The sequence below is a fragment of the Physella acuta genome, unplaced genomic scaffold (genome assembly GCF_028476545.2).
Source record: "Physella acuta isolate Inbredline_101_S28 unplaced genomic scaffold, ASM2847654v3 ptg000021l, whole genome shotgun sequence".
Classification (NCBI taxonomy): domain Eukaryota; kingdom Metazoa; phylum Mollusca; class Gastropoda; family Physidae; genus Physella; species Physella acuta.
In genome coordinates, this window is record NW_026731541.1 from 542,732 (window position 1) to 558,893 (window position 16,162).

At 32.8% G+C, this 16,162-nt stretch overlaps 1 protein-coding gene across 1 annotated transcript; it reads left to right on the forward strand.

The window, feature by feature from the left end:
• The first annotated feature begins 583 nt into the window (after window positions 1-583).
• On the forward strand, window positions 584-15,970 carry LOC131940431 (acid phosphatase type 7). Its single transcript, XM_059299056.1, has 12 exons — window positions 584-809; window positions 6,884-7,081; window positions 8,234-8,416; window positions 8,572-8,597; window positions 8,841-8,938; window positions 9,366-9,428; window positions 9,706-9,820; window positions 10,058-10,171; window positions 10,332-10,460; window positions 14,343-14,414; window positions 14,658-14,795; window positions 15,696-15,970. Exons 1-12 carry the CDS (start codon window positions 707-709, stop codon window positions 15,765-15,767), a joined length of 1,311 nt encoding a protein of 436 aa, XP_059155039.1. The 5' UTR covers window positions 584-706; the 3' UTR covers window positions 15,768-15,970.
• Window positions 15,971-16,162: the final 192 nt, after the last annotated feature.

A 16,162-nucleotide genomic window follows, 5' to 3' on the forward strand; every position in this document is an offset into this window, starting at 1 on the left:
AGAAAAAAGTCTGGAAGATACACTGCCCCCCCCCACCCCCCGTCCACAAAAATCCACTCATTTCCTTATAAAAATCCATACGCGTCCGCAAAAGTCAATTTTTTCGGAACCCCCCCCCCCCCCGTGTGGACGTCATAAATGGATGACCCCTCAATACTTCGTGTACGAGAAAGTAAAAAAGCAATTTAGATCTAGTAGTAAAAACATGGCAGTAACATAGCATTCACAATTTTGAAATAAAGAAATTATGTGTCATAATTATAATACAAAATGAGATAGAATGAGAATATAATAGATGAATGAGAAATGTTAAATGTCGCAATGAGTCAACTAAATAGGCCTAATTGTTGTTTTAATTTAGTTTGAATATATTTTCAGATATAGAAAGCTTAATTTTATTAGGAAGAGTAGACGAAGCTTTGTTTTTGGAAAAAATTTAATACTGGATGGGTATCCTAAACTAAGATGACTAATTTTACAACAGCAAATTGATATATTTTTTAAAACTTGACACCCCTATATTAATAATAGTCTGTTTCGGATAGTTATCTGGGTTATGACCTTCTACCTTTATGACGTAACGAAAGTCACATGATATGAAACAATTATAAACACTGGCAACTGAGTAACTAGACAATCACTTTTCTTGTCCTACGCTCGCTTAGTTTAGCTAGTGGCCTCAAAGTTAGGACCTTACACAAACATCATGAAGAGACTGGGGATTGGTGCCGTATTTCTCTTCTTTTGTGTAGAAGCAGCTCTGTCGTTCAATCCTTGCCTACCAGGTCAAGTGCACATAGCTTATGGAGGTAAGTAAAGAAAAGTACTAGGAATCTAGAATTAGAATCTAGATCTAATAAATAGTTTATAATAGTAATAATACTAATAGGCCTACTAATTACTAATACTCTAATACTAGATCTACTTTTTATTACTAGTTTTAAGTAGGCCTAAGTTACGTAACTTTTACTTTTTAGTTGACTTTACTAATAAACTAAATAGTAAATTTTACTAAATAGTAGGCCCAGAGCCAGCGTTAGTGGTACATGGGGCCTAGGGCCAACCATCCGTGCGGGCCTTATATTTTTCCATTGGTGTCTAAAACTTGTACAGTGTGGCGTTTTTTTTTTTCTTCTCAACGCGAATTAATATTTATAATGATATAGTAGGGTAATCTATCGTTTTGGCTACGTAAAATCGCCCGCGGCTATTAATGTACGAAAACGTTACCTTATTGTCAAGGCTTTAATAGAAGTATATTGTCACATGTTTGTGTCAAATATTATAGATCAATGAGAATGATTATAGATACCGGTGTCCGATAATGGAATCTTATTTATAAAAGAGGTGTTGGGCGATTTTACGTACCTAAAACGATAGATTACCTGATATATATCTATATATGGTATTTTTAAGCTGCTTATCAATGTCGTATATTAGTTTTATCATAAAGACACTGATTAAAAAATAATTTGTTTACTTAGAAGTGCTTTTGAAACATTGCTTGTTTCTGTTAAAGCTTTTTGCTTGAAAAATAAAAAAAATAAAACAGATATAAGTTCAAGACACGTATTAAAGAGACGATGAGCGTCAGCTTCCTACTTGATTTTTTTACATCAATGTTTATTTATGAAAATCTTACCAGTACATTCACAAATGAAGATCTACTTTTCTTGCCTTTCGCCAGAAAATTCCTTGATTATATCATCATAGTCCTAATTGGAGGCAATGCCTTTTTCTATTGACAGAATCGGCAGGCTGCAGGGCCTGTCTTGGGACATCGTTGTTACATGTTCCCAATTTCCCGGATCGTATATATCTTTTACGATCATTGGGAATGAATTATTTTCATCAGAATCATTTTCAGAATGGCCACTTGTTTTTTCCCTATTGTCGAAGTTCGTGGGGTTTGCAGCTGACAATAAATGACTCGAGGATTCATTATTACCGTCACCACCACAAATGGTAGTAAACTCATTGTAGTCTTTTTTGTTACGTTCTACATTTGCAACATTGGAATTCACAACCAAATCAAAAAGTTTTTGTTGTTTAACGACTTTCTTTGGATAGTGTATGTACTTGTCCAACGCGCCTGCTTGTGTTTTATTAAATTCTTCTCTTAAATTGCGTTTCCTTGCTTTTGATGCACCTGATTCATACTTGCAAAATCTATCTCTGTCTCTTGTAGCCATGGTGTTGAGGAAAAATGGTGAAATCACTTTGAAGCAACGTTAAATCGGTCCACAGTGGCGGGTGATAGTATCGATATTTTTTCAGTTTATTGAGTGTTAACAGTGGCATTCAAAGTGTGTGGATACCGGAGAAAATAGCAAAACATTGATAGATTTCGGAATAAGCTCGAATGTGAAAAACACTGTTTACGGCTATAGATATCTAAATGAAATGACTCTCAAATGTAATCACGGACGCTCATTAGGGTGGAACACTGAGGTGGGTGACAGTTGGTGGGGTGAGGTAAAGGATAACTGTACATTTAAATCTATGGGATGCCAAACCCTAAAAAAAAATCGGTTCGGGTAATATGTTACTGGATCTCTGACCGCAGCCATGCAAGAGAAGGTGCGTGTTTATAGAGCGTCAGCGTATTACATTACAGATTAAGACCGCGTTCTCACAAGAGAAGGTCCGTGTCTATAGAAAGTGAACCATGTGCTTCATGTTATTTATGAGTTTCGCGATGGCATGCTCGGACTGCCGGTAATTTAGACGTTTGAGAAATCAGGAGAACTTTACCATAAAACAGTCTCGGCCCGATATATCAAACAGTATAGACTTAATAATTTGTTTAGTATGCCTACACTATTTTAAAACAAGAATCACTATGGTCTTAACTATTATACTGAATATCCCTACAATTAATTAAAATAAACATGTGCTTAATCACTTTACGAATACCGTTAAAGTTTACCAAAATGAATATGGACATAATTACTATATAAATAACCGTAAAAAATATAAAAATAAATACAAGTATAATGTATTTAAAGATGACCTGAGAATATATAAAATTAATATGAACATAATTACTGTATGGATGCCTATCAAACATATCGTGGTGAATAAGCATAATTACACAAAAGATGCCCATACAGTGTATAAATTATGATTTTAGGGATAAATACTCTGGATGTCCGGGGCATGTCCCCATCCGCTCACTCCCCCCCCCCCCCCCCCTCTGCAAGCCATCATCAGGTCATTGACTGTTTACTACAGGCACCCCCGCTTGCTCACTAAAAAAAACGTCTTCAACGGTCCGCATACAATAGGGTATCTCATTACATGTTTTCTTGATTTTACCTCCCATGTCAGGTCGGGGGCTAATTTGCGACCGCCATCTAAATGTAGGTGATTTGATCTTCTGTAGATCTGCACTTTCTGAAGCCAGCCTGTCCATCTACTGATTGACGAATCGAGAATCCAGGCCAGTCTTTTGTTTACCAACCTTCTCATCAGTTTACTGACGCAGCTGGTTAAGTTTATTGGACAATGGCTATCGACTTTGTTCCTGGGTTTTCCTATCTTGAGAACAGGTTTCATGATTGCTCTTTTCCAACTTACCCAGATTTCCAGCTTTCATTGAATATTTGAAGGTTTTTTTTTTAGCAAGAACATATCATTTGTGATTTTGTCAGGGCCTGGAGCTAGCTTTGGTTTGAGGAGCTTCATTGGTTCTTCAAGCTTCTTCATGCTAATCAGAGCTACCATTCAAGTAAAAGGGGGAGAGACTTTCTGTAATTTCTCTTTAACTTCAGTTTCTTTAACCTCTTCTACTCTTTCGTGGCTGAAGTCATTAATAAATTCTTTAGCTGCTTCCTTTTCTGTTTTGATTGTGTTTTCTATGTCAATGACTGGGAGTAGCTTTGTTTTCTTCTTGGTTTAGCCTTTTTCCAATTCTCCAGAGTTTGTGACCATCCCTATTTACATTGAGGTGTTCCGTTTTTTCATGCCAGCTTTTTCTTACTGCAATTAGATAATTCTTTCTAATTACTCAGTTTGCTGCTTTTAATTTTATGTTATTTTCTACAGTGGAATTATTTTCTACAGTGTTTCTGGCATCAATTATCTTGTTTCTGGAGGTCTGGGAACGGTTTGGGGTATAATTTTTTCTTGCTCCCCTTGGAAAAGATTTTTTTGGCTGCTAGTAAAATTGCTTTGGAGAAGGCAGTGTACGACTTGTTCACCTATTTTGTTTTGCAGTTGCTTGATCTTATGTAGGAGTCTGAGGGTAGAGGAAAGCTCCCAATGTACATTTTTGTAGTTCTATCTAGGGAGGAATAATTTTGATTGGCCTATTTGATGTTTCTATGTGGATGAGGATTGGTCGGTGGTCACTAGTTACTAATTGATTTAAGATTTCTCTTTAACATTTTTTGGATATATCATTTGTAGCAAAAGCTATGTCAGGGGTATATGAGGTTAACCATGATCTTGAGTAAAAAGTTGGTTTGTCATCAGATTTGTTTAGAAAAATAAGCCTATTTTCTGCTTACCTTTTTTCAATTTCATTTCCTTTAGGATTGAATTCAGGGTAACCCCAGCTCGTAAGTAGCTGTTCATGTGGTCCAGTTTCAAGTCCTGATCAGGTGGACAGTAGTAATTGAAGATATTTAGGTATATGCGAGTATGTTTAGTGCCAGTTATCTCAAACGCCGTTGAGTTAGGTATAACAATATCTATTTTTGGTATGTCATTTTTGTTGAGGGCGAGGATACCTCCCTTGGGTCTGTTTTCCCTGCCTTATGCAGGTGTATCCTCTAATATAGAAGCGAAGATTGTTGTTAAGGTGTGTTTCTTGAATGCATGCAACATCTACTTTTTCATTTAGGAATACTTTTAAGGCTTCCTTTTTCTTGTGAACTCCCTCTGCATTCCACTGCAGGATGTTTTGTTGTTTTTTATCACTACATTGGCCAGTAGATTTAACCTTCTGTTCCTTGCCCATGGCTTCACAGGCAAGAATAGAGGAACCACCAGCACTTTTGTGGGCTCCTTTGAGGCGGAGAGTCCGCCGCCTACCTGCTATTGCTTTCCTACATAATATAATTAAGCACTATGTGCCAGCATGTTATGCGTCATAGAATAGCATTGCCCGTTGACTATGATTTCAGCCTGCTTTTCTTTCTGGATTTGCTTCCATAGCCTTTGATCACCCAAGAACAAACTACAAGGCAGCAGCTGATTTTGGAGTTGTCTTTCCTAGATGGGTTAATGTTCCAAGCTGACGAGCCCCATCTGCCTGGGTTTGGAGTTATAGTGCTCCATGCTGGCCGTTGGAGTCAATTTCTTGGATTCATGAGATGTTTTGGAGTGAACATCCTAAAACCAATGGATATTACATCTCATCCTTCATGACCACAAACCAGTTGGTCCTTGGCTGTTTATTTGGTATTCATAGCAAACCCTTATATCTAAGGGCCTTTCCCAAATCCGCCACCTGGCGACTTTCTTGGTAGGAGATGGTAGCTCCACCAAGATCGTAGGCCTAATATAGGCAATATAGGAGGCTAATAATATTACAGTTTTACACACTACTTAGGCCTACTATATAGATCTTTTTCGTATTATTACTTAAATAGATAAATGGTCCGTTGAGGGATAAATACAACGGGTGCTAGGTTCATAATGTTGTCTTTTTCTCTAAACTGAAACAAAAATCCCCATCTCAACCTCAAATTTAACTGGAAACAAAAAATGTAATTGAAAACAGATTTTTGTCCAGAATGGGTCTAGCTGACCTAGAAATTTTACCAGTTGGATACAGCAAGTTAGGCACAAACAGAAATTTAACAGGATACTAAATTTCATTGAAACTTAATCCAGAATCGCTGGATCCTTAAAATTAGCCGGATACAGAAATTCGGGCAGAAATGGGAGGAATTTCATTGAAAAGTATTTTTATCCAGAATTGGTATTTATCAGTATCTGGAAATTTTACTGGATCTATATTTAACAGTGTGGTTAACTATTAGCCAAAAAGACAAACAGAACATAATTTGGACTTAGATCCACAGTGAAAACACATCTTGTTTAAATGCCATGATATACAAATATTATGTGAAGGTTTGTTATGAACTCAGGCTGGTCCGCAATTTATAACAGGTAGGGCATAATGAAAGGAGGTGAACAGGGAAAATTCCTTAATGTCATTGATGGAGAACTGCTATGTTCAATCAAAATAATGACAATTAAGAATTAGTGTATGTATAACATGTTCAGAACGAATGATTATTACTATATGTCAAGCTATATATATATATATATATATATATATATATATATATATATATATATATATATATATATATATATATATATATGTATGTATGTATGTATGTATGTATGTATAGGTAATGATTCAGCTGTGTGGAGTGAGGTCCTGGGACATAGGCAACATCAGGTTCTTCTCAACACGCTGCCCAGGCCTAGATTTCCGAGGCGCTATTTTTAATTGTCTGTTTGATTATGTTAACAACCGGTATTGACAAAATTACCACAAAAAATGGCCCTGACAAATCAAATTTTGAGGGTAAATGATATTGGTAATATTTAATTTAAGAACTTTTGATGTGGACTGAGCTATTTACTTACTCTATACCAGATGGTTCTCAAGTAAATAACAGTAGGCTATTTGTCATGGGATGGCATCTTGGAGATGACACGAGTATAAATATGTTGCCTGTTATTGTCACACACCACTTGTAGAAGTTCCATGCTGCTTATTGAGGATGCAGTTTAAATCACAATCCTGATCCATTAGACAATTATACCAATGGAATAGCAACTATTCTTGCTACTTGTGACTGCCTTAGTTAATCATTCCTTCATATTATAACTGAAACTATTTATTTTGATGTTTACACAGATGATGTGTCAAAAATGATAATTTCTTGGAGTACTGTCAATGACAGCGATTCCATTGTGCAGTATGGATTATCCGTGAAAGCCCTGACATTGTCACAGCAAGGTAGCAGCACAAAGTTTGTGGATGGTGGATCTGAAAAAAGAGTTCAGTATATCCATAGAGTGGATTTAAAAGATTTGTTGCCTAACACAATATACTGTAAGTATACGTTATTGGATTTTTAAATTTAAATTTTACTGGGAACAAGAGAGTAAGCCTTGTATTTTAATATTTCCTGTCTCTCTTGAGAATTATTTCATTTTACTATCTGCAAGTTGCACCACACATCTAAAAATTTACTGATCCTACCTATACCACAAAATTGTTGATCTCTATCTTTGACTGATAAATAAACATCAGCCACAACGTCATTTGTCAATTACTAAGACTTAAAAAATAAGCTTCTTGTGATGCTTATTCATATGACAAATTAAGCCAAATATTATTTTTAATTAAATTATATCCTAATTTAACTTATTCTATTGCTAAGAAACAAAGATCTTTATGAAATAGTTCATAAAAGAAATTTATTTTGTTCATTTTTATAATTTTAGTTTTTGGCCTATATCTACTTTTTCTTCAACAAACGAAGCTCAGATTCTAGTTTAGTGGAAGATACATTCTTTGATATAAATTCTAGAATTAGAAGATTGCCCTTTTGAATAATAACAATATTGTTGGAACCTAATAGAAATACAAACATATCATTAAAGCCATAGCCAACAGAAAATAAAGCTACATAATGTTTAAAATGTTCAACTCCGATAAACATAGATAAGCTGCTATTTCTGAAATGTAGATTCTAGTTTAAGGGTAAATAAATTCATTATACATTTATTCTTGAATTAGAATTGTCAAGCATACTTTATTGAAAATTTATAATATTGTTGGAACCTAATATAAATAACAAATGCATTTTTCAATAAAATGTAGCAGAAAGATGCAAAAAACTTTTCAATCAGCAACAATCTTTTTCCATAGAATGCCATTTGCCTTGTTTGCATCATTTAATTTGAATACTGCTCTGAATACCTTATCTAAATTAAATGTACCTTATACATTCTTTTTAAAAAGATTAATCTACAAATGTGTAAACGTTGGCCACATATTCTATTCACAATCCCAGGCCACTTATTCCACTATCTCTACCTGACAAAGTGATTATTTAATTTTTAAAAATATTTGTATTTCAAATGACCATAAAGAAAAAACTCAGTGAAAGAATGAACCTTGTTGCACATTTCTGCAATCTCAGAAGAAATCTCAGACACTTGTAGATTTGTGAGATTGAAGTACTTTAATTTTTTACAGATTATATAGTTGGCAGTCAGCTTGGTTGGTCAGCAACTTTCCATTTTAAGACCATGCCAGCAGGTGAAGACTGGGCTCCGAGCCTTGCCATATTTGGTGATCTTGGAAGCTCAAATGCTCAGTCTCTTCCTCGCTTAGTTATGGATACATCCCAAGGATTGTATGATGCAATAATTCATGTTGGTAAGATAAAATGCAGCTCGAAGCATAGTATTACAACTTAAATTTGATTTTTATACTTTTATTTACTCAATTAAATTGAAGCCCTTTTGATCTTAAATGTAAAGCATTTATGTTGAGTGTATCTTAACTTTATTATATTTCACACATTTCTCCAGGTGATTTTGCTTATGATCTTGCTAGTGTGAGTACCAAGTTTTCAATAAATAAATTATTCAGACTAGTAGCAAAGCTACAAATAAAACTTAAATTGGTAAATGTTTGTTGGGTGCAACTTTTTAAATTTAATTATGAATTATTTTAATAGGCATTTAAAACCCCCTAAAGGGTCTGCCCTCCAACCACCCCCAGTTACAAGGTTTGTTACTGTGGTCCTTGTTGCTGCTTATAAACCAAAGAAATTCACTTATTTTATCTTTTAATACAGAATAATGGCAGAGTAGGGGACACATTCATGGATCAAATAGAGCCACTAGCATCAAGTGTTCCTTATATGACCTGCGTTGGGAATCATGAGAATGCCTAGTGAGTCAAAAATTCAGTAAAAATCTAATTCTATATACTGTTAAAACATCTGGATTTTTATAGAATCTACATGGATATATCTATTTTAGACTTAAGATTAGAATATCTACAGTCAGTGAGATGAGCAGGATCTTGTTAAAGGGATTGATGGGGGAGGTAGAGAGGGTTATTATATTGGGGGTTTGGCATCAAAGATCAGGGTTTGAGTGATGATGAGGGGAGGATGGAGGTTGTATGGGCAATACCTTAAGTACTATCCTGGTTAAGGAAATGTGATTCAGTGTGGAAATTTTCATTTGCTTAATATATGCTTTTTTGTTAAATTCCTGAGGTCTAGAGTAGGCTTACTTTAAAAAAAAAATTTAATTGCTAATTATTTATAGTTATTTAAGTGTAATATTGTTACATTTCTTTTTTTATTTTTCAGCAACTTCTCCAACTACAGATATATTTTCAATATGCCAAATGACAACAAGAAAATGTATTACAGGTATTAAATGTATAACATTTACAATGTTGTATCAGTATAGACTTCTTTTACATTAACTTAACAGGAGTTACCTCATGCAAACTTAATGAATTGTTTTCTGAATTTTTTGTTGTCATACTCATAGATGTTAAATATATTTAAACTGTTATAAATTAAATCCACATGGTTTTATTTCCACGTACAGGTATTTTCTTTTTAAACTCATATCCTGAAATGTTCTAGTATGTTGAGTTTTCAAATATTAGTCTTAATTTGTATTTTTTTTTTAAATTGTCAGTTTCAACATGGGTCCAGTGCACTTTGTGTCAGTGTCAACTGAATTTTTTTATTTTCCTTATGATGGAGTTCAGCAGATATTTGACCAGTATGACTGGCTAGTGAATGACTTAAAAGTAACATACCATTTAACTTTGATTAGCCTATTCATTTTTGGTTAAATTATTTTTAGTTCATTATAAAATAGTATTCATTTGATCTGTGATAGAATTATTTTCTGCATCTGATTTTATCATTACAAATTTTAAAATGTATGTTTTGTAATTGTTTGCATTTATTTTTTAGCATTAAATTTTAATTTAAGTATATTTATTTTTGAATTCTGAATGAAATGATAGTGTAACAATTTTTAGGAAGCCAACAAACCAGAAAACAGAATAAAGAGACCATGGATCATAGCATTCGGTCACCGTCCAATGTATTGCTCTAACAATGATAATGATGACTGTACTAGTCATGAAAGCTTGGTAAATAAAATTTAATTATTTAGTATCCTTTTACACAACCATTTCCTTGCATTATTTAGAGGCTAGAAACAAGCCCTGTTAATTTATTTATTTAATTACTTTATTTCTGACAAAGAGCCTTGTTTGATACTCATTTTTGTGTAATTTTTGAATCATGTAGGTTCGTGTTGGTGTTCCAAAACTGAAGATTAAAGGATTTGAAGATATATTCCATGAAACAGGTGTCGATGTGGCAATCTGGGCACATGAACATTCTTATGAAAGACTTTGGCCAATGTATAATTTTAAGGTATGTGTAATAATGGTGTATTGAGTGAAAATCATATTGAATAAATGTAATTAATGGATTGATGATCCACCATAATGTAAAATGGTACTTTGCCAAACTTACCCTGTTCAACACATGACTTTGTATAAAAAATTGCATTTAAGCTTGCCTACAATCTATGGTTCTGTCTACGGTTCTGAGATGAGGAGAAAAACACAAATAGTAAACTTCAGACTTTCATTTATGAATGCCTGTGTAGAACATTAAACATCAGGTAGCCTAAAAAAATTAACAATACTGAAGCGCTAAAAGGGATGGATTGGACATGCCTTTCGTAAACCAAATATATACATATATATATAGATATATGTATATATATGTGTATATATATATACATATAGCTATATATATATATATATACATATAGCTATATATATATATATATATATATACATATAGCTATATATATATATATATACATATAGCTATATATATATATATATACATACATATAGCTATATATATATACATACATATAGCTATATATATATGTATATATATATACATATAGCTATATATATGTATATATATATGTATATATATGTATATATATGTACATGTATATATATGTACATGTATATATATGTACATATATATGTACATATATATGTATATATATATATGTATATATATATGTATATTTATACGTATATATGTGTATGTATATATGTGTGTGTGTGTGTATATATATACATATAGCTATATATATGTATATATATATGTATATATATGTATATATATATGTATATATATGTATATATATGTATGTATATGTATATATATGTATATATATATGTATATATGTGTATATATATGTATACGTATATATGTGTATGTATATGTGTATATATATATATTTATATATGAGAAACCAAAAATGTAACACTGATGTCCTCTACCTTTTTATTGTGGTAGTAACAACAAAAAAACCAACCAAAAAAACCCAACAGACCTCCAAAGTCAGTAAAGAAATCAACAATAAATGAAGGTTAATCATTACATTTATCAGCTAGTCATTCACTCCAATAACCTATAAACGTAACAACGCACATTCACACTCAACATTCCCAATTTATCAACTAACAACATATATCCATACACAACATTCACAACTCATACACAATATTCACAATGTATCAACTAACAATGACAGCTAAGCACAATCTTATTCATCCCTAAGTCCGGTCTATTACCCAGGAAACACGTCTATTCTAGTTCTTCCTAAACTATTCTGGATTTATGCTTTGTACCATTACGAGTTTAGTCTATCGTCTTGCAAGTGCTTTCTGCTCGTACTGTCCGGTCGTGTTTTGTGGGGTCCGTATATATTGGCTACCCCTGGAGTCTTAGAATATTCATGATGTCGATAGGTCATGTCCTAGCTGTTAAAATACCATTCTGTCCTCCCCGCACATCACTCTCAATCTCATCCTGTGCGATGTAAATTATCTGTTGATGCTACTCACTGCCCCTCCCCCCCCCCCCCTTGATCAAACCCTGGTCAGTTCCAGATACTTTATGGGTGATGGCTGGTGGTTCGCTATTAAATGCTGCAGGTGTCAAGATCTAATCGGTGTCTGACCAGCGTTTCCGGTATAATTTATAGTGCTAGCCATCTTAGCACAGCAAGTACAGTCACTCTGACCATGCCCTGGTACAAGTGATGTCAGTCAAGACCGTGGGTGGTTGTGATTTTCCTCACCCCTCAGTCAAGTCCGTGGGTGGTTGTGATTTTCCTCACCCCTAAGATAGCAGATTTACTATTGTCATATATACCCCTAGTTACATATATATTAAAAAAAATTACAGTTGTGAAATGCTTAAAATTAATTAGTTTATGTTAAAATTGAAGTTTGTTTAAAATTAGGGTTCTGTAAAGAGGTGCTGTTAATTTGAAAGGGGGTTAAAGTTAATAGGGCGGTCCATTATTGGAATCACATTCTTGAAAGTTATTGAGGTCAATTTTCTGATGATCTGTGTAAAGTGGAAATTAGAACGTTAAATTCCCACTCCCCCACTCCATTCATTCATGGTCAATTACCTCCCATGCATTACTATCCTTTTGTATGATTAACATGAAGATTAGGCAAGTTGATGAGAATACTCCTGCAAAGATCTCTGAAAATGAAAATTCAATTTCAGCCCTCAAGGGGTCACAAGGACTCCATAATAATAATAAGGAATAATATTGAATTTTGAATAATCAGAGGAATTAAACATGCTAAGATTATTTTGCAGAAAAAAGTAATTTGGTTGTTTCCCTTTGTCCATAAAAAATTCTATTACAAAAAAAAAAATCAAGACCAGTTTAAAAATAATGATTAGACATAATAAATAATAATGTTGAGTTTCTTCAGACACATTACACTTCTAAAAATAGTGATTAGTCTATCTATACATATAAAAATGAAAGTATGTCTGTATGTTTGTTTTTTATGCAGTTCTATACCTTTGGGAAATTTTTACAAATACTTCTTGGAGGTTTCTACACAAAAAAAATAATTACATTTTGAAAGAGTGGTGCCCCTTTTGGGTGCAATTTGGTATCCCGGGCACCCCCTTGAGCCCTATGGCACCTACACTAATTTGAAACCGCCTGTTTCAGCTTAGTAAACAACTATAGTACCCCAACTTATTCATAGTCTTTTGCACTCACTTAAACGAACATAGGCACCATAGCGAACACAAGAAGGCCCAGGGCGCCAAATAGCACTCTGTCGGGACGCTGGAGGACGCCCGGTTTTGATTCACTTAAAGACTATAGTAACCTTTCTTATCCAAAGTCTATTGCATTGTTTAAAACAAAAAAATTATGCACCACAACGCTCACAGAGTAGTCCAGGACGCCAAATCGAACCCTGCCAGGGCAAGCTTATCTGCAAACAGAAAGAAGTAAACATAGAGGACATTTAGGAGCTGGCTTCTTAACTGTTTTGATTTTAAAAATAATTAGTAAACAGTACATTCAGTGTATAAAATAAGTAAAACGCAGTATTTAAAATACCTACCACATTGCACTTGATCAATCCCCGCTAATTATGTAATTTTTTTCTCAACACCAAAACAAAGTAATAAAAAGTAATTCCTAATTTATCAAGGGATGAAAGCAGTGCTAAAGAACTAAATGTAAATAATTTTCAGACACAATTAGAATTTTTGTGAATGGTGATAAATTTTTAAAAAATTGTTTGATTGATATGCCGACAATTATCACAAGTTTGATAAATGAAAATTGTTTTACAACACCTTCAATATTAATTTTTTACATCTTGAATTTAGACAATGAGCACTTTAGATGTTGGACACTATGGTGATGAAGTCTATTAAATTATTTTATTCCTTTGTAGTAATTGTAGTCACGGATTTGCTGTCCGCTACATACTCACATACAGAATTGAACTTTATATATTAGATATAGATATATATATATATATATATATATTACAATGTACCTAATAGCAATAACTAACCCAACATTTCTACATCAATTTATTTAAACTATTCAGTTAAAATAGCTAATAAACCATCAACCAATCCTGTTACAGTAACTCTTATTAGTTTTTTATTTTAGTGTGACATTTTTTAAATATTGTTTTTGTATCTCAGTTGTTTCTTAATTTAATGAGATTGTTGCAGTACAAATTCAGTTTGAGAAAACACTAAGACTAATAATAATAAAACCCATAAATAATATATGGGGATGGGGCCTAGTGTTAGTGTATTTTATTTAATTGGTGGATTCTGAATATAAGACTAGTACCCAAAATGAACATAGAAACTTTCAAACAGAAAAGCAATTGATACAATTTTTCATTTTGGCTGAAAAAAAAATTAACATTTCAGGTAATGAATGGCAGCTATGATCACCCCTACACCAACCCAGGGGCTGTTACTCAAATCATTACTGGATCTGCTGTAAGTTTTGTAACTAAGAAGTTTATTTTGATGGAATATACTTTTACTAATGAGTTATGGTGCATTTAATTTTTAATTCAATATTTGCTATCCCTTCAAAAGTTTTGAACTGACTCTTTTAACAACAAAATTCTTTTAAATTTTTTTTGAGTACATCAGCTCTTTTACCATTTAGCAAGCTTTTCAAATTATCCTCAATATTTTTAGATATACAAATATATACCATACCATTATTTTTATCAGGGCTGCAGTGAGCGCCATGAATACTTTGTAAAAAATCCACCAGCATGGTCTGCTGTCCGCAATAGTGATTATGGGTTCACCCGCATGAAGGTCTTTAACAAAACTCACATTTATTTTGAGCAGATTTCGGATGACATGGTAAGTATTTTTAAAGAAAGTTTATTTTTTTTAATTAATAACCTTTTGAGCTAAATTCCTAGTTTTAGTTTTTATAATTTTCTCTATTTGCTAGCAAATTATAAACTGTGATAAAAAAAATAGGTAAAGGGCATGCGCACTAATGCTAAGATATCTATAAAAGAATTTTGTGAAATTATTCACTGGCATATTTAAATGCTGATATCATATATCAGTAATTTAAGATAAAGTTTATCAAAAAAAAAACATCTAGGTCAACTTCAGATAAATGAACACTAAGTGGCTTGTTTATTGACCTCATTTTAAAATTGAAAGTAATTTATGTATGCATTATGCCAACATCATAATTTATTCATGTGTTTATAAATTTTGTTACACACCAGACACAAATTTCCAAAGCACTAACCATTAATTACTTATCTCCTTTATAAAATTATTTTAAAAATATAGTTACAATAAAATGAGTCAAATTTTAATTGAACGCCCTAGGTATTACCTATCTAGCTTTAAAAAAAATAAGGTATTTGTAAATAGGTATAATCTAGTGTGCAAATCAACGTGTCACTTACATTTACAGAGAAGAATTTATTCTCATTTTCAAGCAAAATCACTTAACAATAGACATTCAATGAACCACTTTGAGATGTCATATGTTAATGACATCTACAGAAGGGGGGGGGGGTCAGAAATATTAATGGGTATGTTGGCTATCTCTATAATTTAAGCTGCCAGGCTTACAGCAACTTTGTTTATGCCTGCGTTGGTGCACGCATTTTATTGGGAAGATAGATAGGCTGTCTTTGGGCGGATGCACATTTTCTCAACTTTTGATTTTTTGCGCTGTCCAACAGCATGCTTACAATTTGATTTAAATTTAATACCAACTACAAATTTTTTCAGAATGGCAAAATTGTAGACCAGTTTACGCTCATCAAAACATCACATGGCTCTTATCTGAAAGACAATCAATAAACATTTTATGTTTGTTTTCTAGTCTTTCATTTGTTTTAAGCATGATTTTCATTATAAAGTGTAATTTGTTATAAAATAAAAACAAGTCTTGTATAAAACAAACATTCCATTTTGTACCTTTTAATATTATTTGCATAGCAATTGAAGAAGTTAATATGAAATTTTTTAATTATTTCAATTTTCAATAAACACCTTTAAGACTTTTCAAACCTTTGTGTTTTTCATTGATGTAGAAATACAGATTTTGTTTATTAAAAGTTCAATCTTGATACAGCCATATATAACTGGCAGCTTATCTGGTCTTTAGTTGATTTACATTGAATGCATAGCCAGGAACTTACATACAGAATGTGTCACTCCTACATACTTGTGCAATAAAAATTTAAATAAAAAAA